This window comes from Pterocles gutturalis, unplaced genomic scaffold (assembly GCF_000699245.1).
Source record: "Pterocles gutturalis isolate BGI_N339 unplaced genomic scaffold, ASM69924v1 scaffold8149, whole genome shotgun sequence".
NCBI classification, from domain to species: Eukaryota; Metazoa; Chordata; class Aves; order Pterocliformes; family Pteroclidae; genus Pterocles; species Pterocles gutturalis.
In genome coordinates this window covers 4,921-32,384 of record NW_010135775.1, presented here as the reverse complement: position 1 = coordinate 32,384, position 27,464 = coordinate 4,921, and the positions used below count along the sequence as shown (strand labels likewise).

The 27,464-nt window shown below is 34.5% G+C and overlaps 1 protein-coding gene across 1 annotated transcript in view; it reads right to left on the bottom strand.

The window, feature by feature from the left end:
- Positions 1-27,464, bottom strand: part of LOC104468034 (neuronal cell adhesion molecule-like) — a 48,241-nt gene that overhangs the window by 16,526 nt on the left and 4,251 nt on the right. The window contains exons 3-19 of the mRNA XM_010082035.1: positions 27,289-27,432; positions 26,164-26,275; positions 25,697-25,863; positions 25,467-25,614; positions 24,736-24,860; positions 23,830-23,859; positions 22,361-22,462; positions 19,303-19,500; positions 19,119-19,189; positions 18,017-18,242; positions 17,600-17,715; positions 14,493-14,697; positions 14,170-14,292; positions 12,985-13,161; positions 11,836-11,871; positions 3,036-3,161; positions 1,806-1,958 (exon numbers count right to left, since the gene is read on the bottom strand). Coding sequence (XP_010080337.1) covers positions 1,806-1,958; positions 3,036-3,161; positions 11,836-11,871; positions 12,985-13,161; positions 14,170-14,292; positions 14,493-14,697; positions 17,600-17,715; positions 18,017-18,242; positions 19,119-19,189; positions 19,303-19,500; positions 22,361-22,462; positions 23,830-23,859; positions 24,736-24,860; positions 25,467-25,614; positions 25,697-25,863; positions 26,164-26,275; positions 27,289-27,432 — 2,259 coding nt within the window. The remainder of the gene's footprint in view (positions 1-1,805; positions 1,959-3,035; positions 3,162-11,835; positions 11,872-12,984; positions 13,162-14,169; positions 14,293-14,492; positions 14,698-17,599; positions 17,716-18,016; positions 18,243-19,118; positions 19,190-19,302; positions 19,501-22,360; positions 22,463-23,829; positions 23,860-24,735; positions 24,861-25,466; positions 25,615-25,696; positions 25,864-26,163; positions 26,276-27,288; positions 27,433-27,464) is intronic.

Sequence of the window (27,464 nt, the reverse complement as noted above, 5' to 3'; positions counted from 1 at the left end):
TAAAGATGAAAACTTACTTATGCAACTTCCTGTATTCTTTAACTTATTACATTTCTAGTAGGAAAGGGTTTCTAAATCTCAGTGCAGCTTTAAAAATGGCACAACATTTCCTGCTTACGCTAAGCAAATTATCTGCTTCAGGCAAAAAGACATTTACTCTTGGTGACTTGCTAATGCAGGAGTCAGTGAAATACCCTGTACTGGTACACTCCAAAAGATAAACCCGAATACTATGTAGATGCTCTATAAGAATGCTTGTCAAAGAAAAAAATGGGGCAAGTCTCATATACCAAATATTGCAGTTTCATTCCTAATTAAGGGCATATTCCATATTACAACATTTTCTTCCTTGTCCACTTTATTTTTTGCAGTGTTTAAAAGCTATGATCTAGGCTGAAGACAGTGTGACACAGTTTTTTTCTGTAAGAAATATGCTATGTATATAATTTCATGCTGGACACTGAACCCTTCCATTATCAAGAAGCAGAAGAGAGTGTCTTCAAATTCCCTTCCTCCTTAACTACTCAAGGATATATGCCAAGGTGATTGGGTCATTCACAGGTACATACAACATTCCTTATCTACTGGCTCAGTATTTTTGTGCAAAAGATGCTTTTGGGAAGGTCTCCACTCAGCTTGTTTTGAACTACACTATAGTCCTGATCCCTGGTTTACTGCTGCTTTAGGCTTTGGATGTGTATTTGCATAAAATTTTACATATCTGCTTTCTATACCACTAGCTGTCTCTGGCATAAATAACCTCTGTGTTTAGCCCATACATATTTTCCTGGCACTGTTATTCAGCACCGTGTTTTCAAAGCTTTCCTGCAACATGATAAACTGTGAACAGAAATGGAACAAAACAAAGCAATAAATTATGATTTTAGAAAGTGCTCACCATCAAACTGGTATATTCATTATTTACTTTGTTGTCTGATAATTATTACATATTGTTCAAGCATATTTTCATATTTAAACTACTTTCTTAAATCATAACATTCTGCAGTTGGTGAGGCTACTGCCGAAGGACTATGCACTGACCAAAATGTCTGGAATGTGCAGCAGTGGCTAGCAAATACACAACAAATAATAAGAGCTGACCAAGACCATGCTGTGATGGCAAAGACATATTCAGCATAACATCAAAGAACTTCCAATAAAGGCCCTTCTTCAAGTCAAATGAACAAGCATTACTGATTTGCTGATGAAGAAATACGACTGAAATATGTACATAAGGAACTTAAACAGCCTTACTGATTCACAGGATATAGTTGTGACAGCAATACTGATATAAAACCAGTATATGATTGGGAAAGGAACATTACAAGTAGGAATCTCTAACACTGATATAAATATATTACGAGACATCAAATGGAATCTGCATTTCTGATTATGCAAACATTTTAGCTCAGATTTTTTGTATTAAAACCAATCATATAGAGATTGTTAGCTTCAAAAAAATCTATACTTGGCCCTATAAATGTACGCATTATATTGATTAGAAATAAAGGAAACAGGTCATCTTCAGCGCACAGCACACAGATGGAATGTGAGCAGTGAGTATCTTGCCTATAATATAAACAACAGACAAGTAGAGTGAATTGAAAGGATGAAAACATTCAAATGTACATTATAAATATGCTGGCATTATTTAGGAGTTTATAAAATAATTCAACATTGCTCTAAAAAAAAGAACATGCAAAGATGCTAGCTACAACATTTCTTAGCTAGAAGCAGTTCAACGTGTCAGCACTTGGTCTACCACAATTCTGACTACGATACAGAATTGGTACGGTGTGCCTCACCTGGACCTGTCTCAAACACATCCTCTGAACTCCTAAAACCAGACAGGCCCTCAGCACCAACCCGGACTTTATATGCTGTTCCTGGTGTTAAACCTTTTAAGACAAAGAAGCTTCGAGAACCATTTACAATTTCTTTTTTCCAATCTTCTTTGCCTACAAAAATTTTAGGAAAGCAACATATTGGAATTTTAATTTTCTCTGTATTACTGAAAGTTTCTAGACAGAATACTATCAACAGTTACTTGACTAAACTATGGATTGGCTGAAAAAAATAACTATTCTCTCAAAAAAAAAATATTATGACTTCAAATAATATATTGCATGCAATATATTGAAGAAAACATTGTACATGAATTATGAGACTATTTTAAACATTTGTTCCATTGTACTAGAGAAAAACTATTTATTCTTTAAAAGACTTATTAAATTTGTAATTATAAAAAACATTAAAATAGATTTTAATAATTTAATTAAATTACACTGCTGTAGTTTCAGTTGGTATCTACTTTAGTCAAGAAGTTCTGCTTCAAAATCTAAACTTATCATATTTCCTGACAATTCTCTTGTGTCTTTTTCTAATACAGTCTCAGCTGCTTCTTTGACCAATATCGAGAAAAATTATTCTATATTCAAATTTTCATATTGGTCATCTTTAGTCATAACTTTAGAAGGATAGAGTGTTTGTATAGAACATCTTGGTTTTATTAGCTAACTGTGTTTTAATTACTATTACAAAAGATTAAAACCTGTTTTTATGCCAATAAAAGTACATAAGTTGGTTGATATCTTATTTTAAGGTTTAATTTCACAAAGAATATTGTTTTGATTGGGTTTCTTATGCAATTCTTTTTTTTCATGAACTGGACATAATTTAGGAAAACTGTTAGATCTTATTTTAATGCAAGTAATTATATTGTTACACATACAATTATTGCATGATAAACAACTTAATGTAAACTACATTTTTACAAGTTCATGTTCTGAAGAATTTATAAAATAATACAAAGGAACAAAGGCTCATATTCTATCTAAGCATCAAATACCTGCTACACATTGATGTTCATTAAAATGAAAATTATTTGATCTTCCCGATCAAAGTAAAAAAAAAATTCTTTTAGACATTTAAGAGCTATCATTAACACTGTTGTCAATTTAGGACCACATTTACTATAAAAATCTCTAAAAATATATCTGAACACTTTAGCAACATTTAATGAAATTATTTCTTACTGCCTGCTACACCATATTCAACATAAAAGTTCGCATGATCTGGTCCCTCATACTCCCAACTGATATTGGCATAGGTCTCAGCGGCAGCTGTTGTAAGATTTCTGATCCTTGGATAAAATGGTTGCACTGAATACACAATAAAAAAAAAAAAAGCAGAATATGAAATTGTGACTTCACACATTAAAAAAAAAAAAGATTTTTAAGAATCTACTATGTTAATTTAGACCATACACAGGGAAAGTATAGTATATTTGTCATTGTTTCCATTACAGGAAATTAGTGACTAAAGTAGTGTATTTGGTAATTGAATCTCGGGCAGCTACTACACTATGAAATTACAAAGTAAATTCTATGTACTGTACTGAGCATGCCCTGTTATCACAAAACCTGCCAAACACTTTAAAATATGTAATTGCCAAAACTCTGGAAAACATTATTTCTATTCATTTAGAAGTAAAATGCAGGCAGCTGGAAAGTGAGAATGTTGTCAGGGTAATGGGAAATGGTAGGAGAGAAGGAGGTATGAAGGTGGTACACACATTGCTTTATGCCACAGGTCACTGAATGGACTGCAAATGCCTCAACTGCAAGTCCTTACAGGATTTTTGTCTTTAGTGTATTGATAATGATAAAAAAGGAAGACAATACCCTTATAGAATGTTGGACGGACAGTGAGCATGACTGGGGAGGTTGCAAAAAGGGTTTCTGAATATCCTTCACCATCAGAGATAGTAGGAAAGAAAAAATAAAGAGTAAAAACACTTTGCATCAAAAAGTAACATTTAAATAATACAGTAAAACCTTACCTGTTAAATGAATAGCACATGCACACTCTTAAGTTCATGCAGGATTCAATTAGTTTTACTTGTTAAAATATGAAACAGCTAAATGATACACGTGTATTCAAAACCAAACTGAAGTATGTGTGTACTGACACCTTTACTTTCACACAACTTTTCTGAGGTCAGCTTAATTAACATTCTAGATTCACAGCACCTTTAGAGATTGTAACATTAGACATCAGATACCGGAAAGCCAGTATCAAAATACTCTGTTGTGAAGTACACAAATCACTGGAATGCAAGAAGCTGTTCATTTTAAGGTACTGTGTCTTACTGTTGACATTCTCGTTAGATAACAGTACTTTTCACAGGTACACATAATGACCACACCTATGAAAAGAAGTGCTTCTCTCTTCAGCATCTTGTAATTAGCCACTTCTTTGCTCATAACTTAATTTTTTGTTCTCCAATTGTACTTGTTACAAATGGACATATATTTTAGTATTTTGGTTTGCCTAAAATTAATGAAAAATAGATTTTAATAGTTCTAATACTGTAATAGCGCAGATACAAAGAGGATGCTCCTCAAAGGCATGAAATCAGTTTTCAATGAAAATGCCTCACTTGGTTTGCTACTGACATTTCTATCTCACTAAAATGTCTTTTCTGTTGGAAACACCACCAAAAATACTTCCCAAAGGACCATGAAACATCAGAGGTGCAAAACTAGGCAAATGGAAGAATTCCAATAGCTTCACCTACATCAGGAAATAAAATGGCCAAAAGCCTGTTCTCAAGGCAAGAGGTGCCGCACAGATTCTATCTACGTACTTTAATTATTTTGTCCGTAAAACAGAATAGTCTTGTCCATATGGCTGACTGGAAGAAGTTCCAAATTAGATTCAAAGAGAAAATGGCTTACTTTGGCATAGTAAAATAAATAAATCTGTATCCAAGACCCTAACACAGACTAAATAATAGAAACTATAGTTTTCTAGACAGGGTACTTATGAGTCTTTTTGAAAAATACCTAAATGATGCAAATTCCATCAATTGTCCTGAAAATGTATGATTACAAATTTTCACAATATCAGACTTTTTATCCCCATATTTGGATCAAATTTTTCTTCTTAACTCTGTTCCAGTAGTACTCATTCAACTTTGCAATCTGTATTACTCCCCCATTTGATGTCTTTGTAGGTAAGTTGTACTTATGTATTTTACATATAATTACCAACCAAAACCAGTAAGGAATATATTATTTAAATAATAAAGAATATATCTATCTCTTGGCTAAAACCACCTGAACAAAATCAAATAGAAAGCACTGGATTTTTTTTTTTTTTAAAAAAGCCCTCTAGGTTACTAACTCAACAACAAAACCCCCAAGGAACACCAGAGGTAGGGCCGCCTATGGGAAATGCAGCATGTAACCATATAGCTGTGGTAATGCAAGGGGATTAGATTCTGCTTCTCTGTTCCACTTGAAGGTAGCAAGAGGAAAGAATAGCATGCTCTAAATTTAGAAAGGTGCAGAGTCTGAGATTGCAGACAGGATACATAAACTTCCTTCCTCATTTGCACGTAGGAGCAGGTGTTTGTTACAATCAGCATCTAAGCATTTGTTCTGTGCCAAGAAAACAACTGGTTTGTATTCCAAATGCAACTTTGTTTTGTTTCATTAAACTGTATTTTCTCAAAGCCATATTTTCCTGGATTTGCTGTTCCATTAAAGATGTCTAATTAGAAGACATCAACTGTATGACTGATATTTGTCACCAATGTTAAAGACAGAAGAAACTATCAGCAATAATCTGTTTCAAACTCTTGCAAACAGATGCCACAATTACACCTAAATTCTCCCTCCTCATTCCTGAGCACTTGGGGATGAAGGAAACTGTCTCATCTTGTGTGAAAGACTCCAGATGACAGACAGCTTCTGTAATACTAAGCAATTTCGGTAATCACCTTCCCTCTAAAACTTCCATCTCATGCGCTGAGGTCTTTTTCCATCTCCAGTTACCAGTTTCTACTAAAGAGTTCTCTGCTAGATTAAAGACCTGGTATCTGGTAAAGGTCTTTCTGTTCATATGATTGTATGTAACAATTAAGTTGGCTCTGAAAATTACCTTAATTTCCTTGGTGCCTTTGTTTCTAAATCCTCTCAAGGGACTGATTTATGCTTACATTTATCAGATGTACTCTTATCTGATTCTTACCAACAGCTGTTTGTATAGGTTTATCCACGCATAGTATTTGGTCAGATTTAAGTTCTGGTTTTTTTTAATTCTTTATTTTTTTAATTCTTCCTCTTTTTCACTACTGCTTAGTCTAATTTTCCAGCAGACCTGGAAAGTTTTAGTTAAGTCTGTTAAATGTGCCATATTTGCAACAAGAATACAAACATATAACAAGATAAAAGACGGATGATGGATCCTGAGGTGATGAATGCCTAGAGTCGAAATAGTTACAACATTCAAAGCTTGTCTCCAATCTACTCTTGTCTTCTCAATCAGCACACCTCTAATTATAATTAACCTCTTAGTTCTTCAATATGTTTCCCAGCACTGTTCACAAATGCAAAATGTGTAATTGTCAGTTGGCAGAAATTCTCAGCATGTGCAAGTGCCAGTTGGTAGAAAGGGGGGTAGAAAGCTTTGTCTCCGGGAGTGGGGCTTTTTCAGCAGTGGAGCGCTGTGCTCTCTTGATTTGTAACCATGCATGACTCTGTGCAGCAGCGCTGACAAAAGCATCACTCTAAAACTGATGGGAATGGATTGTTAATAAATTACAGTTTATTATAGAAAGCAACTCTTATATTCAGCTACCTCCGGTAAATTAAGCTCTTCTAATGACGCTATGATTCAATGCAAAGTTTAGCTGGCAGCTCTGAGTATGGTTTCGTTCTTGTAACGAGATATGGTATACAAGCATTTGCCAATTGTTGAGAAAAAGGACTAGACTCAAGGTAAAATTTTACTTTCTTTTCAAATTAATTCAATTGCTTTTTTAGTGGATTTTTTTGTAGAGCTGTATTCAAATCTTCCAGCCTTTCAGGAACACAGTTCCTCCATATAACAGTTACACTTGGGCTGCAGATTCAATAGAATTTGGTAAGAAATGACATGAGATATGAATGGATTTTAACAATAGAATAGGTACTCTCTCTCTCAAGATTTAGTTCAGCAGAACAATAAATTAAATAATCCCAGAACAATAAATTAAATAATCCCTGAAGTGGCTAAACTTTGGAATTTTCATGAGATTCACCTGATTTCAAGGAAAAAAATGGCAGGTAAGTGACCAGCACACATCTGAAGATTGGCATCAAATGGAAAAAAAACGCAAAGCGATATATCATACACAATTAGTTAAAATGCATATATAAAGAGAAAAATAAATTCAAAAGAAAAAAAAAATGACATCCACACGCAGAAAAAGATGAAGGAAAAAGGTAGTAGATTCTGCCAGAGCCTGTAAGACACAGAGAAGGGTTTTGCTTTTGTTTGCTTTTTGACCTACAACTGTTCAAGCCTTAGCATAACAGTAGGAATCAATTCCATTTCTGGCAGTGAGAGATAGGCATTAGTCACTTCTAAGATTACTAAGGCAGCCATTTCAAGAGCATTCCTGTAGTGCAATAAATACAGAAGACAAAGAAGAAATGCAAGAAATCATTTTACCAATAAGCATTTAGTGTGGTATGGATTTTGCATGATGTCTGCGAAGTGAAAAGTATTTGCAGGAATTTTTGCATTGCAATAGTTACAATTTTATCTAGTCTAGCAGGCAAAGCATCATCATTGTTCCCAGTAGACTTAAAAGAGGACAAAACAATGGTTATGCATAGCAGGCTGTACTGAAAGAATCCCACAGATCTACCATGGAGAAGTCCACAGGGAGAGAGCAGCTGAAGGAGCAGTACAAAAATACTATAATCAACTTGAAAAGAAAAAGCAGTTTGAACTTGTTAGAAAAAATATGGAGACATTATGTGAAATTATTCAAAGAGGGAGGGAAAACAGATGGTGGGCAGGGAAAAATGATTTAAAGAACAGCATTTTGTATGGAACAAAGAAAATCAAGATGATTCTACAGAGATCAGAGATATGAACTCAGCTGAGAATGATTTCTAGCCTACAGTGAAGAGCTACATATTGGAGATTCAGTCAGAAAAAAAATAATAGTTTCAAACCCAGAGGCTAGACTACTTATTTTTCTCCCTTGCAACAGAAGTGTTTCTGTCAATAATACTTGAGATGTGACGTTCACATGGAGAAGGCAGACCAGACTGAGTACCATACTGACAGGAAGTGATAGCTTCAATTAAAGGTAACGGTGATCTCACAACCTTATTTTAATTGCAGTTCAGGACTGCCAGTTGCCAGAGTCTGCACGCATGCAGAGTATAAGACCTTACTTTCAAATAAAAATGTTGACTAAATCAAAAAAGAAACTGAAAAGTGAAACAAGAAGACTTGTGAAACGTAGAGACGGACATGGCATGGCTCGATTCCCTGCACTTCAGCTTACCACAAACACAATAATGAGCCCCTGTGACTGTTTATTTTAATCAGTAACTTTTATTTCTACTAGGTCAAATTCATATTCTCTTCCTTCCTCTATAGTCCAGTCATTTAAAACTTCTAATTTTCTATTAGAAGAAAAGAAAAAAAAAAGAAAAGAAAAAAAAAAGAAAAGAAGGGTAGGAAAGACTTGACTCCACTGATTGTCTCAGTCACTTTCCAGCTGATATAATAATTATTTTATATGTAATCAGGTTCTTATCCCCCAATTTTTATCACACGTCTGTCACCTCATGCCTGTTGTTAGATGTCAATAAATAAATGTCAATATCAACGCATACAGCTTATCTAATACCAGGTATAACACTTGATGTTTTACATATGCAGTTTTCAGGCACATTTAGAATACAGGTTGCTAAGAAGAAAAACAAGTATTTTTTCTTTGTAGTGGCATAATTTGATCAAATTTAAGTAATTCATAACATTGCAGTATTAGAAAGGAAAAAAGATGGTGCAAGTCAAAGGGCTAACAACTATAACAGGATACGTTGCCCATCTAGTAAAATAATGTGTCTTATGATTTACTCATGTGGGCTGGTGAGAGAATAACATGGACGTCCTTTGTGAAGTTTTACTCAGAGAAGAAAAAAACCTCAGTTCTTGTAATCTGCCAAGATCCATTGCATTTCGCTATTTGATGGAACTGTTTGTCTAAAGAACTTTTTTTATTAGGATGGTGCCCATATCAAAGGGAGATAATTATTTCCTCCTTATTTTGCCAACCATTTCAATAGAGCTTCTAAGTTTTATTCAAGCTACAGAAAAAAAAAATATTCCTTTATCTAAAGCCTTTAGCCTTGACCTCATATTTCATGTTTACATCTAAAATTTTTATTTTACCTTATGGGAAAAATGCACACAACTTGCTTCTCTACTTATTGGTTTAGAATATACTGGATATCTTCACTTAACACCAGTAGAGTCATTATAATCAAACTCAGTTTGGACAAATACTAAAATTGACAAGTGTAGCTAGCAGTAAGGGGACTGTGGTTACTTTCATTGTTTTTAAAGTAATCAAAGACATGCCTGTCTAAAAAGACAGCAAAAGACACATGGTGTCAAGAGACAGGGAATGTATTCCAGGACTACAATACAAATACTGAGACACTCTAAGATCCTTAGATTTACCGTAGCAGTATTTGCCTCCACACTTTATTATATAGTTTTACTCTGAGAAGTGAAATATGTCCCAAGTGGCACAGCTCACTCAGGTTTAAATGATTTTAATTCCTTCAGGACCTTGCTTCTGACTGGCCAAGCTGCAGGTCTTCAGGGGAAGCAAGCGCCAGTACAAAACATCAAGTACAGAAATTTCAGTGCAATTTAGGCTGTCTGAATCTGGGACCTATTTTCTTCTTAACTTCCAAGATGAATGTGCTCAAATTGAAAGAGAAAGGATAACTACGTTGTTCTGGTAAGTTCTGCCCTTTAAAACAAAAAACTGAGATGTTTTTGATACATCACAAAAATGCTGGGAATATTCACTAAATTTCACCTTCTCCTGGGTTTGGCTTTGGGTCCACATTCATAAAAACTGGATATATGTATAGGCCCTCCTGCACTTAACAGAGGAGTAAAAATTCACTGCTGGATACAACTACTTCTTGAGTGGCCTGAGTACTTCTATCTCTAAATCCACCCACTCATGAGACCAAATAATTTGGCACTTGATCTTGATAATATGATCCTCCTTTTCCTTCCTCATAGTCCCTGATCAGTAGTGAAACATTTAACACCTCAATGTAAGTAACCATGGAGAACATTCGTCTCAGACCTGCAGCAACTCAGATGTCCTAACAGATGTCATGGCTTTAGTTCCATCCTGTTTGCAGTTTCAAAGTTTTCTTTGCAATTGTAAGAGGTAGATGCTACAGGAAAATGTGAAAACTTTGAAACCATAAATGGCATGGAACCAAACAAAGACATCTGCTTAGTTTTCAGAGAATCTCAGACGACAGCTCTGAAATGTGAGCTGCTCCAGCTGATCTTACAAATAAGATGCTTTCTGCTAGCCACAGACTGTGATACAGCTATACCTCAATTTCACACAGAGAGTCCATTTTTCCTTGCAAGAGTTTTTATAGTCAGCTATAAATAATGAGAACTTAATTTACATTTCTGCTGTTAATGTCCAGGACTACAAGCTGGGTTTGATTGTTCCAATCTGTGCTGATTTTTCAGCTACAACTAGACTAAAACACAGTATGAAAGACTTGTCATTAAAATAAATCCACAACTCCGTACACTTACCAGAAATGTAATTGATATTAAAATATACTTATATATACACGTATAAATATATATAATATATATGCACAAATGCATACATACATACATATACATATATGCATATATGCATATGATTTATATCAGAGTGAATTAAGTTCTTTTTTTATCATTCGAAGTTCTGTTATCATTCAAAATACCTGATCATCAAGTGGAAAGAAAATATATGTAAAACAATTTATGCTCTCTCTTGCAAGTTTGTAAAAAACTTGTGTATTTCATGTACAGAGTTTGATTTGGGATGTTTATGGTCTGAGAATCTGAAGCACAGATGTTAATTAGTGTCAATGACACCTCTGTGAGAAAAATGACCCATATGAATAGAGACACTTTTCTGACTTACAGCTACCCACCAATCTTTGCTTCTGACAGTAAAGGTATCAAAATTCATAAAAACTGTGTGCAAAAATATGAAGAACACCTTGCTTGACAGAAGAACTGCATCACAAAGAACTAAATATTACCGAATTCAAAAATAAGGAAGATAATATATTCTCTCCACTGAAATATCCTCTCAAGTGCTCACTCACAAGTTCTGTGAACCTAAGACAGCAGGAAGCCATTTGCCTGTATATTCAATCTGATACTCAAACTGAGAAGTATACAGAGGGTAGTGTCAGACATCTGTCTCCTATGCACAGTTGTCTCGCAAATGAAATAAATGTGTTCAAATGGGTAGCATTAATCAGCAGAGAGAACAAGAACACACCTACTTTTTAAAAACAAAAAATGCATATGGCACAGGCAGTAAAAAAATCTCCTTTGCAAAAGTGTTGTTTTTTTCTACTCCAGATAATCAGTGCTAGTGCACCTGGATCCTGAATATTTATGACGGTGACATACATCTATTAAACGGTCAGAAATAATTAGACTTTGCTGAAGCAAAGCTAATGAATTCCCTGGAACTCTGTGGCAAAATAAACAGATGAAAGGTATTAATAAGCGTTCTGGATTCCTTTAAAACAAAACCAAACCAGAACAAAACAAACAAAACAACTAAACCCACAAATGTTTTCTTCCAGCACTGATTAATACTTTGTATAGCAATGTGTAGTCCAAGATTTTCTGTCCTTACCACTGCAATTTCCCCATTTGTAACACTGCAAAATCCACACATTAACAAATCATGCAGTTTCATTTTACCTTTTCCTACACCTACAGCAGGACGAAGAATACCAGCTTTAATGGAGGAAAACAAGAATAGGAACACTATATAATTAGATACAACACCAAAGGGAACATACATATATAATTCCATTATAAACCATGAAACCATGCAGACTAGATAAAAAGTATTAATTCAAATAAATTAGAAACAATCCACTTATGCTGAACAGACAGACGATTACAAGACAAAAATTAATATACATGCATTTACAAAATTTTGTTGCTCATGCTTGTTAAGATTCATGATTTAAAATAAATGTAGTTCATATGCAACCTTAATACACTATTAGAGAAACTGCATTGCGTACCAACTCATCTATAGCAATTCTAATAAACTATAATTTTACTAAGCATAAAAATACATGAAAAGATGCTACCAAAATAGACTTTTAATATTAAGATGTGCAAAATCATAAAAACCATTCCCTCACAATTTCCCCTCTGCTTTAAATTACTCTTATTTTATTAAGCTTTTATATTTGAACAAATAACATCTCAACAAAAGAACTGTCAAAATCAGATCTAGAATGGCTACAAATGTAAAAATGAATAAAAGGATTGAACAAGATACTTTAGAGTACCTAAATATTATATAATGTCACCAGTTACTTGGGGCTATAGATGACAAATTTATTTCTGCAGCTTTTTTAAAGTTACAGTTTTACAGCTCTGTGAAAAAAGTTTAGACCTCACAGAAGCTGTTGCGTACTTCAAAAGAGAAATAATTTCCTCTACACATAAAGCTGCATCATTTCAATATTGTTTTCCATGACCAGTGAAGGTCAATGAAGCACAATAGGTGAAAGGATGAAGACCTCTTAAAATGTAAAGTTGCATGAAACTTTTAAGCCCAGAAAAGCCATAGTCTTAGATGGTGTAAGTTTACATCAAAAAGAGGGCTTTACACCTCTTTTGGGGGCTTCCACTACAGTAGAAAACCTTCGCACATCTTTTCTTAAAAACTATTTAAAGTCTTTTATTAGTGTATAATATAGTTAAGAAAGCGCTAGAGGAAATTTTACAAGGGGCTATTTCCTTAATGGAAGGAAGGAGTAGTAATATTTTTAATAAAATTTGTAGTGGTTTTTAGGCTCAGTGGGTTTTCTTTATACATACCCATCTTACCTTCATCCATAATTGTTACTGCTTCCTCTGTTATCTGACTTCCTGATCCAACTGAAGTTTGTGCGTTAAAGTAAAACTTATACCGTGTGCTGTAATTTAAGTTTTTTAATATCAAGCTGCTCTCGTTGGCAGGAATTCTTATCTCTACCAAGGGACCTAATTCATGTGTGTTGTTAACTGATACAAGAAAAAAAAAAAAAAGAGTTAGTTAAGAAAATTGCCTACATTATCATTGTGTTAAAAGAGGCTTTTTTGCTTGTATTTATTTGTTTTGTTTGTCTGTTGCATTGTTCATTTCAGGTTATATGAATGATAAACTACAGTTTCAGAAGAAAGTCACCTTTGTGTAAAAAGGATCTATGCAAGGTGCTAAAATTCAACCGGGACATAGGAAACACCTACAAGCTTTTAAAAGTTCAAGTTCCATTCTCATAAGTATCTGAATCCAAGGCAACTGAGTCCATGTAAAATCATCTGAACTTACACACATTTCAGACACTGATCATTAAAAAATTCTGAAATTCTAAACCAGCTGCCTCAATCAAGTCAGTATGCTGAGGGAAAAAATACTGAAGTGGTTTGTATCGAATGCCAAGGAAAAGTCGAAATCGCTAAGTGGAAGAAAAACTTCCTTAACTTGTCCCATGCACATGAATCTCTTAATTTCCCATGTCACTGCTGACAAATTTCTCGGCAAGTAAGCAGTGGCATGGGGATCCTCAGGAAGTGATTTATAGCTCCGATATGAACAAACGGCATATTAATGAATTTTTCATTTTAAAATTAATATATGAAAATTGAAGAAGCTGACAACAATAAAATTGGATGTATTTTAATCTACTTCTAATATTTTCTCTGCAGTTAGAATGTAGGATTTACAAGTGTATCTTGCTTCTAACTTGTCTGTCAATTATATGTAGGACTTCACTTCCAGTTTACTGTGAAGCGTGGTTCGAAGAAATAAAAGTAATAGAAAAATGCTAACCTTGTACTTGAGCAAGTGAAGTTTCCCAAATAGAGTCATCTATATTGTCAAAATACATTAATCTTTTTCAAACTTGACATCTACAATGAAATAATCTCTTTCATACATTATAAATTTAATGTAACTTTCTCTCAATAAATGGATTGCTATTTGGTAGACGTATTGTCTAAATTAGAGTTTTATATTCATAATTAACTTACTTGGCTGAAACTTCAGTATATATGATGTCAAAACACCATTTGGATAAGTAGGTGAACCCCACTCCAGGGTAAGAGAGTCCAACGTTGGGTTAGTAATCTTCAAAAAGGAGGGTGAGCTAGGAACTTTTAAGAAGAATATACAGTAAATACAAAGTAGATTAACTTAAAACAGTTCATGAATTATTAATCCTTAAGAATATTACTGTATTGAGCCAGATTATTATTTTATGATGTCCAAGATGCAAACTCAGCAATTACACCCTTAGTGTTCTATTTCTGAATATACCACATTTCATTTATTTTCTAGCTTTCTCACTTCATACCTCCTTCAGGGGTCTTAAATACTTTGTCTGGGCTTGCTGGTCCTTCTCCTTTACCATTAACAACTCTAACATTCAGCTTATAAGAACTATAGGGCTCCAGCCCTGGCAACATTCCAAAAGTCTTGTTTCCCCTGAAAGTCAAGATCTTTTTTTCTACGTGCCGCCTATTCCTCCTGGATAGACTCTGCACTTTCCAGTAGTAAACCTAAAGACAAAAGAAAATCCACAGTGAGTGTTTAGGTGTTCTGATTTTACAAACTCCAAGCTTTGCCATGAATAGCCATGAATTATAGGTAGGAATAACTGCAATTTTAATAAGCTCAGGTGAGACACAGCATACAGCTTTCCTGCTTCAGAAACAGACCTTGCCCAGAAACAGTCATTTCTACACAACGGGGTGAGTGCTATCACCTGCTAGTTCTCCTAATGCTCAAAGCCAGCTTGACATATGTTCTGCTTTGGAACTGTATTAGTATGTGATGGTTCTCATCTTGGCAAGTCCATCTGAGAGGCAGGACTCATTCATACCATCCATTCTTGCAGTAAGATGTCTACACAGCTTCCAAAGCAGACTTACACTTTGCCACCTTGTTACGTCACACACCTGACCATGCTATTCCGTGTGATGTGTAAGCCAAGTAGATCTTTTTAAATGGGAAAGAAACCAACAGGTTCGTCTGGGCTGGAAAAACACACAAGTTCTGAAAGGACTCTGAGGTTCCAGTCATGGAATGATCTCTACCTAGGGACAGGAGGACTGTTCCTCCTTTTATGTGACAATCAGACCAGACCAGAAAGCTGATTCTGGTGTCCATTTTGCTGACTGATTTTCTAAAGAACTACAGATGAGCCTCAGAGCTAATTACGTTGACTGCACTCTCTTTACTACACAGTCTCTCTACCATGACATCTGGAAAGACATTAACAGTTGTCCCTACAAAGTCTCGTGTTACTCCTAGGATTGTCACGATCAAATAGATGAACGTTCATTTTTTACAGCATAATTTTCATGCATGTATGAACACACACTAAAACTGATAAAGCAATGTACATGGGTGAAATTCTCACTCCATCTAGGCCAACTGCAGAACAACTCTTTAATTAAAGAAGCTTTGATTTCACATATTAATTCAAAAAAGGGAACTGCTACGGCTTAAAAAGCCCAACTAGATAGCTTATAAAGCAATGTTACACTAACACCAGCCTTCTACTGCTAACACCATATCATTTCACTTTAATCACTGTTAACTGCCATTGTATTTTACATGGCTTGAGTTCATGTTTTTCAACACTGCCAGCTGTCATCCTGCAGCTCTCATCCTACCAACTAGTGCAGAACGGTATTTATAAGCTAACAAAATCTTGAAGTGTTGGTACTATTAGTTTTGAAACTCATCAGGTATAGCTCATGATATTTTAAGAATTGTTAGCCAGTAACTTTTCACAAAGTATGGTATTAAACCTGGGTCATCACTTGTCACTAGCCAGTCTGAAATTAAAAGACAGCTTTAATATAACCCTCAGAGACTCCAAGTCTGAGGGAAAAAAAAATCACCTAAACTTGGGATGATGACAACTCCCTGTAACCATGCCTTTGACGGGTAAGAACTTAATACCTGATGTATGGGCAGGCGTTTATGTCTATGGATTTTTTTGTATTATTAATTATGGTTAACAGAAATTTGGTGATTTGGATTATAAGCATTAGCATTGCTGCAACTGGATTGATAATAAGCATTAACTTCACTAAATTCTAACTCTTTAATCCTCATATAATGGACGTTTTCTTTCGGTTGCCCATTTGTCTGTGAAGTAGCAGGTTGATACAAGACTGTCATCTAACAGATAAACATTAACAGACTAATAAGTCCTATTTCTCAGCCAAGTTTATTATCTAGGGCAAAGCACCACACTAATTACAAATACATATGCTGTCTCACACAGAACTACCTTAAGTCTCTCTGGACAGCGGTATTCTGTGCCAGGTGAGTGACATCCACATACCAGGAATTCACATTCATGAGGTAACCAGCTGTAATGCACTGAAATTCAGTTTCATCGCTAGTCCTCTATTTTATCAGTATGATGTACTTTTACTCTCCTCCAAATATTCTTTAGTCTTTTTATTTTTTAAATACTTCTTTTTCATCCTTTCATTTAAATCGAAGTAGTTCAAATCAGTCTGTCTTACAAAGTAACCTAGTTCAGGCTGTGTAACTAGCCTGTTTTGTTAGAACATATTTATTAGTATACTAGCAGACGAGTGAGGAAGTAATTATTTTTTGTTTTATTCTATTGCTGCATAGGAAGTCAGTATGTCCTCTCATTCCACTCTTCCCTCCACAATCAGTCTACCATGCCTCTGCGGTTTCCACTCTCGATTTTCTTCTGATAGGCTTCTAGGGCAATCTTTGCCATCAGATTTTCCCTGTCCTCCAGGGACACCAGTTGCCCCAGTTTCTAACCTTGAAGTTCTTCTGTCTCTGATTATTAATTGCAGTCCTTTGTCTCCAACACAGCCTTCTCAGTTATCATCAAAGCCCATACATTATCTTACACTCAGCTTCCTTCAATTATATCTACATTCCAAATCTTCTGCCATCTCCTGTCTCCTTAAATTAAGCTTTTAAATTGAGCTTTTCCTGGCCTCTAAAATGGCAAGGCACCCAGCACAAGCTAGCAAGTGGCCAGTTACTCAGAATTAAAGATGTGATTAATCATATTATTTCAGGAAATGAGTAATCTTAGCATTAGACTTAGAAGAAACTCCTCCAGAAACTATTTCTCCTTATCCTCTAAATATTCTTTTGGAATAAGACGTGTAAAACTATTATCATTTTTAAAATCTATATAATGCGGGCAAACTTAATGGCAAACATCCCGTTTTTCTTTAAGGACAATGTCACAGGAGGCTCCTACTACAAGGCTGGAACACTGCTGAACTTTAAATGAATTGCATCAATGCTGTTGCTCTTGTCAGCAAAACTTGTGAGCTCACTGAAAAGCAAGAGTCCTCTTATATGTTACTTCAACCTCGATACAGTCTCATATAGGAGGAGTGATCTAATTTAATAAATGAGGAAAACAAAGCTTTTGACTGTACTTACTTTGTACCCCTGAAGGTGTCCTCGGACAGTTTTTAGTGGAACTGGGTCCCAATGCACCTTTGCTAATGTGCTGTTAATAACATGAACCTGCACGTTGCCTGGAGCAACCATTGGCACTGTGTGGAAAGGGTGCAACAAGTATCTAGTTATAATGAGACACCACCTGAACATACTTTTTCAGAATGAGTCTTTGCATTGCACTTAAGGAGCAGGTTAGAAAGTTCCTATGTTAAAAAGCTGACCTCAGGATTAATACTACAGAGTATTATGAAGCCTTATTATCTCCAAATTACTTCATTTTAATTAAAAAATAACTAATATCCCCCTTTTTCAATAATTTACTACTTTAAATACCCATTTAGGTTACACATCTAGTTGTTACTAATTAGCAGAACTGAGTCAAACTACAAAACTTACAGTCTTCCCCTGAATGTCCAATCACCTCTGATGGCTCTGGTGCATATCCTAGGTCATTTAAAGCTTGTACTTTTATTTCATAGGGAACAAAAGTTGGTGTACCAGACACAATATATTTAGATACATTTGCAACTATAACAGATGTCCATTCATCATCAACATCTTTCTGACGCCAGCTGACTTTGTACTGAAGTCCTGGTCCATTAGACTGAAAACCTTTTAAAGACTGAAATGAAAAGAAATATTTTTAAAAATATTCTGAAGCATCTGAAAAATGCAAAGTCACAAAGAAAATATAATGATTCTTAGAATTTTACTGAAAATCAGTAAATTACCATTGCGCTCTGTGACAGAGAAGCACTGCTGAAATGCCAAGCTATGCTATTTAGCTTTTACAGGTCAGTTCAGTTGCTTTTCATTCAATAGTAAAAATCACACTGAATGGTGATCCTGGCTAATTCTCATGCAACCATACATTGTGATTTGTCTATACATATTTTGTTTTCAAATGCTTCTTAAGAAGTGGGAGAGGGAAAGACAGACTTACACCAACTCCCTATAAACAGTGTTCCCTAGACAATGTTTCTTGCCTGGAATAGGAAATTGGTTTTACATGGCTCTCCTTGAGCTCCTGTGATGATGGCAAGAGCACAACAGAAAAAAAATTTTCACAAAAGCTTTTTAGTGGAAAAGTGCACAATAATTTAGTTTATCACAAAAGTTGAGGGTAGAATTGGGATTCACATTAGATTTAATTCTAAAAATAAGACTCTACTTGAGATAAACCACAATTTACATACTTAAGTTTTCCTAAATTGGCAGCAAAACATCCTGTATTACCAAATCAATGACTTGAGAAATCACTCAAGGAAAATACAGCACCTTAAACTCTTATTTTTCTTTAATAATGCAATGGAACTTTTTTCCTGAAAATTAAGATGGGGAATTGTCTGTATTTTACTCTTTTCAAGAATGTTTTAAGCAAACAACACACTGGGTATTCTCATAGCATGTTCACAGTTAGATCACTATTATTTCTCTAAAAAAATGCTACTCACAGGTCTGAAAACAAACAAATGAAACCTCCAAAACCCAAACTTACCTCCCACGTTATTACCAAATTATCAGGTTCTGAGCCTATCCCTTGTACATTAGAAGGATTTTCATCAGGGCCTAAAAATAAAATATTTACACGTGAACAAGAATGACTGCTGTTTGCATTCCAAGCAAATTCTATGCCATTCATAATATAAATCAGTCACTGCTAAGTGGGAATAGGTATTTACTTGCAGATTTTGTCAGGTATTGCTCAGACGGTTCACTCGGCTGACTTCTGCCAATCTCATTGACTGCTATCACACGGAATGAGTAGTTGACATATGGAGACAACTTCAACTGTACTGTTGTCTGAGTTCCAGGAACTTCAGTCTGGTAATGCCATACCCCTGGTTCATGCAGCCCATCTTCATATTCAATCACAAAATCTGTAAACAGAAATTGAATCCAACTCTATGTCAAAACTTGCAACAACATCCGAGATCAGTGTAGGTATTTCTGAATGAGCTAATCAGAAGGGAGTGATCCAATCAACATTTTTAAAAAACATGGACATTGAAATAGAAGTACATAAACCACAACAGAAATCTATAATGTGGATCTCAAAAGTACTGTCTAGGCAGAAATATAATAGAAACACTCTTACTTTTATTATTTGTTATTTTCACTAATGCAGCTACCTGTCAGGTAACACTTTATTACAAGAGCTCTCTCTCAGGTACCAGATTTTAATGTAACAGGAACCCTTGAAATATCACAGGAAGAAAGTGGGATAAGATTGGAATTTTTATGTAAAATTAATATTTGTCTGACAAATATATTGGTCTTACTTGTATCAAGCTGACAGTAAGTAGTGCCTGTACAATATTAAAACTCTCTGAGTATTCCATTTGCTCCAATGAGACTGCCTTAGTGAAGAACTACTTAAAGTCAAGAACTAATACTTGAGGAAGGTTTACGAGAGCACTTTTCAGTACCTTCAAATTAAGTCAAGGAATGTATGTTCAGAAGCTAAATTTCTTGAGTTCTCTGTGTGAACATTACGATGATTACTGTTAAAGACTCTACACAGTATATAACCTCAGGGATAAACAGGTTTTCAGAATACCAAACAGAAAATCATATTCATTATCAAAGACAAAGGGATATTTTTTTTCCAGCTGTAAAACAGACAAAAAATTTCCTGTATGAGATATAAATTTTAGATATACTAATTTTACATGAGGATCAAATATTTGTGTTGTGTAAAAAAACCTTTGCCCTATCTCATGTATAGGTGGGGACAAGAAGCCACAACATGATTCAGAATACATCCTGTGTGCTCTAATAAAGAAATTTTGAGGGCCATCTAGAATTGCTTTTAGAAGAACATACAGTACCACATAGAAATAATGCACAACAGTTTGAGGAGACAAGCTGTTCAAGAACTGAAATCGATAAGTAGTACTAATCATAGACTTCTGGACTTAAGGCTTGCAGATTTCATCCTGACTTGAATAGAAAGAAAGATGGAGAACTGGCCCAAAATTACTGCCTGAGTTATAGCTGGCATTGTGTGCAGAGAGATAAAGGTCTTGGGATGGGCTGTGTTCTGAATCAAAGTCATTGTTGAAAAGGTAAGAATATTACATGCCAAAAAAAAAAAAAAAAGTCACCCACAAAGTTTCCACAGCTTTTTGCTTCCCTAGTAGCTAGCATTCTGCCTGCAACTCTAGTAGAACTAGCAGACCTGCAACTCTAGCAGAGCAATTTATAGACTTCAATGAAAAAAATTCTATTTGAGCTTTCAAAGAGATTCTAGTATGTCAACTGTATTACTTCTGTAAAGCGATCACTCATAATTAAGTGCTATCCTTGAGTCTTGACCTGCACTTTGAAGTGATAACAGCAGCAGCAATAATAGGCTTACTTATGAAGCAAATGCCCTATTTTACAGGTCCTCTCACAGGACCATGCAGCAATATAAATTGAATCATAATTAAAACCAGCATTATTTAGTCAGAAGAGTTCAATTTCCAATATCAGAGTGTATATGCAACATCTCGCATCTAGAAAAACTCTGACATGAGCCAACACCACTTAGTATCACTCTTTTGAAACAGTGTGATCTCATTTCTACAGAAAGGAAAGACTTGTGTCTTCTGGTCCGGCAAAAAAATGAAGATACTCATACAAGAGTATAGAAATAAGCCACAACTTAAATACCATTCAACTATTTACAATAAACTTCTATATATTATATTTTTAAAAATACCTTACTAGTTGATATACATTAGACAAGTCTGAAAGTGTCTAATCCCTTGGATAGACAAGCAAAATTCCTTGGTGTTTTATTAAAATGCAATCAAACTCTCTGATGTGTTCTGAAATTTGTGAAATTCTATTTTTAGAAAACTTCCTTTCCAGACGCCTGATCCTAACGGTTTGCCTTCAGTGTTGATACAGATCAGCATCAGACCTTGGGGAGTAACACTCAACAAATCAGCCTAACTCATTCATTACAAATATAACATGTACAATGGTCTTGGTAACTTGTGACAGTTATTAAGTAAAAATACACTGCGTAAATAATTAAGTAATTACATTAAGTTGCTCATAATGAAAAAGTTGCTCCAACAAATCTTTCTGATCCTATTTTATTTGGAAAACCAAAAGTAACATCCTTCCTCCTAAATTCCCCCTCTATCCTCTCTGCTCAATATAAGCAAGAGTATCTTTCATTATGTTCTACTGGGGAGGAATAATAGCATTTAAGATCAATGTCCTGTCTCAAAAGTTTATAGATGTCTATTTTCTCTGTCATATGAACATGCTTTATTCCTTCAACTGTCTGGACTAGAAAAACAAAACAAAACAAAACCAAACCAAAAACTATCTGGCTTATATTTTCATGAAGAATAAGCTTCTGTATCAGTAGTGACGGGTAATCCCTACAGATACTGGTACTGATACTATTTTTAATTCATGGGAATTACAAGAGTTAATGTAAAATGTTAGCAGCTCTCTCCTTCAGAAGCATACAACTAAAGAACACGTTTACTCTCTACATATTCATAAGACTGGATTAGCATAGGTTTTTGGATCAAAAGCCCAGCTCTTGAGGGCAGTAAATAAGTCTTTCTGCTTGGCTGTACAGTAGAGGACATTCCTTGAATTTTTGTTATGTAAAGAAAAGGCTACCGTAGGGAATGAATTTGCCATTCTTCCATGCTGCACACAAAATTTATCTCAGAACTCTTTGCAATCTGAGAACAGGTAACATAATGCAATAGATACAAACAAACATACTTGTAATGGGACTGTTATTTTCATCTCCTGGTATCCATGAAAGTTCAACACTTCTTTCTAGCTGACCTGTCAGTTCCAGGTCAAATGGTGGATTTGGCCGAGCTGTAAATCAAATTAAGACAATGTAAATAATCACACCAGAATACGTTATTTCACCTCTGAAAAAAATCCTTAAATTCCAATCAAAAGAATTCCACAAATACAGCAGGGCAGATCTACTCACTTATGTAAGCATGACTTAATGACCATCAGCATGCAATTGTTACAAAACAGAGATAAAATGGAGAACTGATGTATCTGGAAACTTCTATACATTAACAAGAATTTATATTTTACTTTATCTACATCTGATTGCACTGTGGTTTAAAAATGTAATGAGATGCAAAGAAATATGAAACTCATGTTTAGTTTATGTTTAAATGATTATAAGTGGTTAACTATTTTAACTAGAAATAGTTAATAAAACATCGAAAATAAAGAAGCATTCACATCAAATAAACTTTTCTAAAATTACTACAAATATTTTGCATGTGAATTCAAAACAAGTATAGTTCAAACAGAAACAAATTCCAAGTCACCAAGTAATTTATTTTTTTGCTGTACTTTTAAAAAATCCTGAAATACCAAGCATCCTGTTAATACACATCCTCATAATGCATAAAGATGTAATTGTCCATTCCAAATTGATTAAAGTAATTCATTATATGATTTGTTACACAAAAATCAAGACTAATGAGTAGGCTCATTTAAGAATACATAAGCATTTTCACTCTATGCGATAGGAGTTAAATAAATGTGCTCAAGTCACTCATACTTTAGGCACATTATATTGCACTTTAAAATCCAAATTCAGAAAAAATGCTACCAAATTAAAGGTTGTATACTGGTCAAATTTAAGACTCTACCTGACAGGGGAATTTCAGCTGTAATTTTAAAATCCTTATTAGCAATTTCATCAATCAGAAACCAAACTGTTCACTATGGTCCTACCAATTTTATGAGTGAATTAAAATGTAGACAAACTACGAAATAAAGTACATCACGCCTACAAAGTGGTCATCAAAAGCAATGTCAAAATATACCATAATTTGGTTGGTGCAAGTTCTCTGATAATGAATTAGCCTTCAACGAACAGGTGGATTTACCTTTTAGATCTTTCATTTATTATATAACTACTTTATCTTACAGTGTTCTCTATGAGAAAAACATTATCACACGGTAACCAACCTTAATTAAAAATAATTTATCACTGAAAATTATTTATTCCCTAAAATACAAAGCAACCTGCACTGTAAAATCCCAAAGTCCAATACTCCACTAATGAAACAGTTGGTAAAACAGAATGAAACCACACACATACACAAACACAGGAAAAAGGGAAGAAAAATAAAAGATGTTGCACTTTGCAATAGGCAAATGAGAAATACATCTGGCAGATGATGTAGAAAGAGAACTTTGTATTAGTTTACCGTAAATGATAGCTGGAGTTGGGGGAGCAGCTGAAAAGAACATTAATATAAAGGATTTAATCAGTTAGTAGCCAAAGAAACAGAATAATGTAGGTAGTTAAAGACTAGAATTATTAGAGACAAAGAAAAGTTAACTTATTTAAATGGTTGATTTTAATTATTACATTGATAATATTTCACTGAAAAGTTATAAAAGTCTTATTGAATATTTTACCAATTTTTAACAAGGATAGATGAAGAAAATAAAGTAGGCAATCTTATTACAACTTTTAAATAAGTATGAGACATTTGCCATATGTCATTCCTGCATAGGTGTAACATTACAACACAATTTTGAAACACAAGCATACTTGAGTTTGAATCTCAGCTTGAACTCAGGTAAGAATCATTCAGGACATTTACTTAAAACTTTCTTACAAATTGTGAGAAGGGTCAAAGTAACATATTTTACAATAATCTGGAATCATAGAAACTTAGCAGAGAGAACTAATTTAAAAAGAAAATAATTGAAAAATCATACAACCAAGCATGCTCAGTCTTTCTGAAGCATAACTGAGCTGCGAAAGAGATTCCTGAGATAACATGTTAACGTTCAAATACTCTGCAATATGCAATCTACTGCGTAAGCTCAGATGGGATCCAAATAAAAACCTATACAGCATGAAACTGAATGTGTCCTGTAGCTACTGGGCCTCTTTGTAAGTAGCTAATTCAAAGGTAAACTTTAGGGTAAGACTCTATTTTTTAAAAAGCTGAAACACATTTACAAATAGGTGATTATTTCCTTTGTCCTGTCCTAGAAACCAAAACTATGCTTGTGCTTTTCATTTTAAGTCTAATGCTGTTTTCATGCTTCAGAGTAATTAAACACAGTTCTGCTACCATAAATTTTGAGAATATTCTTACCAACAACAGTAAGCACAGCACTTGCTGAAACACTGTCCAGAGTAGTATTAACTATGCAAGTGTATGTTCCATCATCTTTATCAGTTACGTTCATAATGGTCAAGTTGTCTTTACCAACTAGAAACCTGTAAATACAATAGATTCAGCCACTGATTTTTCAAGAACTGGTACGGTATTAAGAAACTTGCATAAGACATTATCAAATCCCATACACTTGTGTATTTCAGAAAATACCTAGACAGCAATGTAAGCTATGGGACTATGTCAGCCTTTTCTACATTGCTCTTAACCATCTTCCCATGGTTACTGTCTATCCTAATGTGCTTTTATTTCAAAATATACTCAAACAACTTTTAATTATCTGTGATCTAGAGCAAAATTGGATTGGACTTGATGATCCTTGAGGTCTTTTCCAACCTTAATGATTCTATGATTCTATGAAAAAATAGTCCTCCATTATCCCTTTGGCTTCTTATGCCAATTATCTTCTCCTTACAGTTGATAAACGTCACTGTGCACAATGAAACATTTTTACATCTCATTTTATTTTCAATTCTATCTTAATATTTTCACCACACTAAGTAAGTCCTTTAGTCACCAAGTATCGGATAGTGATGATATTTATCAGTCTTCTTTGGAAAATGTCAATACGTTCCATTCAAAGATCAGGAAAAGGAGCAGAAAAAATAAACTAGAAAACTAAAAAGAAACGAAAATTATTTTGTCCATACCTTTCATCATCTGGCAGTTCATTATTGTCCTTCAGCCATATAACTGTTGGCAATAAGGTAGAATCATGTTTTATTATACACTCAAATGAAACTTGGCTGTATCTCTGAATCACTTTGTATTCTGGCTGTTTAATTATCATTGTTGGATCTGAAATTTAAAATTACTATTAGATATTCAAAAGTCTAAAATTCTATACTAACCTGTGATGACAGAGTGATTAATTTCTTACCTTTAACTTCCAACTGTACCTCATTTTGTGTCTTTCCTAATTCATTCCTTGCTACACATGTGTATGTACCAGTACTATCCTTTTGAGCCACCGGAATTTCCAAGGTTCCATTGTCATGGAAAACGTATTCACTTCCACGCAAGATGCTACCTTTCACTCCCTTAAACCTTTATACAAAAAGTAATATCATTATCCAACTTCATAGTTAAATTCTGTTGTACCTTCCACAGTAGAAAATACAGACAGAATGACATAATGAAATTTAAATTTGACTCTGTAGGGATAACTTAACTGTTGCCACATTAAGTATATGTAATATTGTATTAGCATATTGTAATCAGCATATATTTTAAAATATACTATTTCTAAATTGCAAATAGAGTAAAAATTGTTTTAAAGCTTTAAATGTTTGTTTCCATAGATATAGCTGGCTCTTTTTACATAACGTAAGCACAACTACAGCTTACCATTCAATTTCAGGCTTAGGTGAACCAAAATAAGTGCAGTCTAGCAATGCAGGACTATCTGCAATCACTTGATACAGTTTATTAGCAGGAGTTAGAATTCTTGGTGGCTCAGCTGAAAAGACAAAGATACCCGGATATAGATACGAAGATGGAAATACCAAACACTAAGACATCAAGAATGGCCTAAAGAATTATATATTAACATCCTTCTCTGAAGTGATTTCTGGTCTCAGTCTAGGTCCAAATACATTCTACTGCCAGTAGCCTGAGAAACATTATTGTAGGAGAATTATCTTGTAAAAAACAAATGCTTCTTCCCTGTTTACAATTAATAGGGATGGGCACAAAAGGCAATGATTTCATTTGTAAAATTTAAATCAGAATATACTTCAAGAAGACAAACTCCTGGGAACAGACTGAACTACATAATTTTGAACAAACCTGCAGGCAGAAAGAAGCTAAGATGTATTTTTGGCAAAACACCTACTTTTTTTTAAAGAAACATGGAATCAAATTGAGTTCTTTAATTTAAAAGACACTGTCTCTCAATCGAAAGATCTGCCAGTTCCTGCAGGAGAGTCTTTAGAGGCCATTCTGCCTAGGATTTTGCTACTAGCTTTGTTAAATTCAGTGAGAAGAATTAGAGAGGCCACATTATCTCGTAACTAGAAACGCATTCTTGGGAAGTCTTCAAGACAAATGCATAATCATGTCCTCTTGCAATAGCAATTCAGCAATCATCTATTTAACTGATCCAAAACACCCACAATCAAATGAAAGTGTACTGAAACACACTAACTTAAGGAATATTAAATCCTGCCTTATTTGCTATGCTTCCACTTGCTTGATTTACATTAAAAAAAAAAAAAAAAAAGAGAGAGACACAAATTCTTCCAAGTTTTCCCCAGCTTTCAGAACTATCCTTCTTACTTGGGAATAGTAAAAATGAAATTCAGGAATATCCTACAAAAAACAAGGTATGTATACCCTTGCCTTTTACAGGGCTCAGGAAATACATCCATTCCCACTGAAGACCTTAAGCAAGGCTTGAGCATGCAATCCATGTTGTAGCAGGAGACAACTAAATACGCAAGAAAACTGAAAAATATAAAATCTGTTTCTTACCCAGAACATTCACAAATGCATTTGCTAGCAAGTATCCATATTCATTAGAAGCATTGCACTGATAGACAGCACTCGACCTTTCTTGCACATGTGAGAAAATAATGGTATCACCATCTACCTTTCTGCTAGGATCTTCTGGGGCAACTGTTGGTGTAAAGAAAAAAAATACTGTTTTT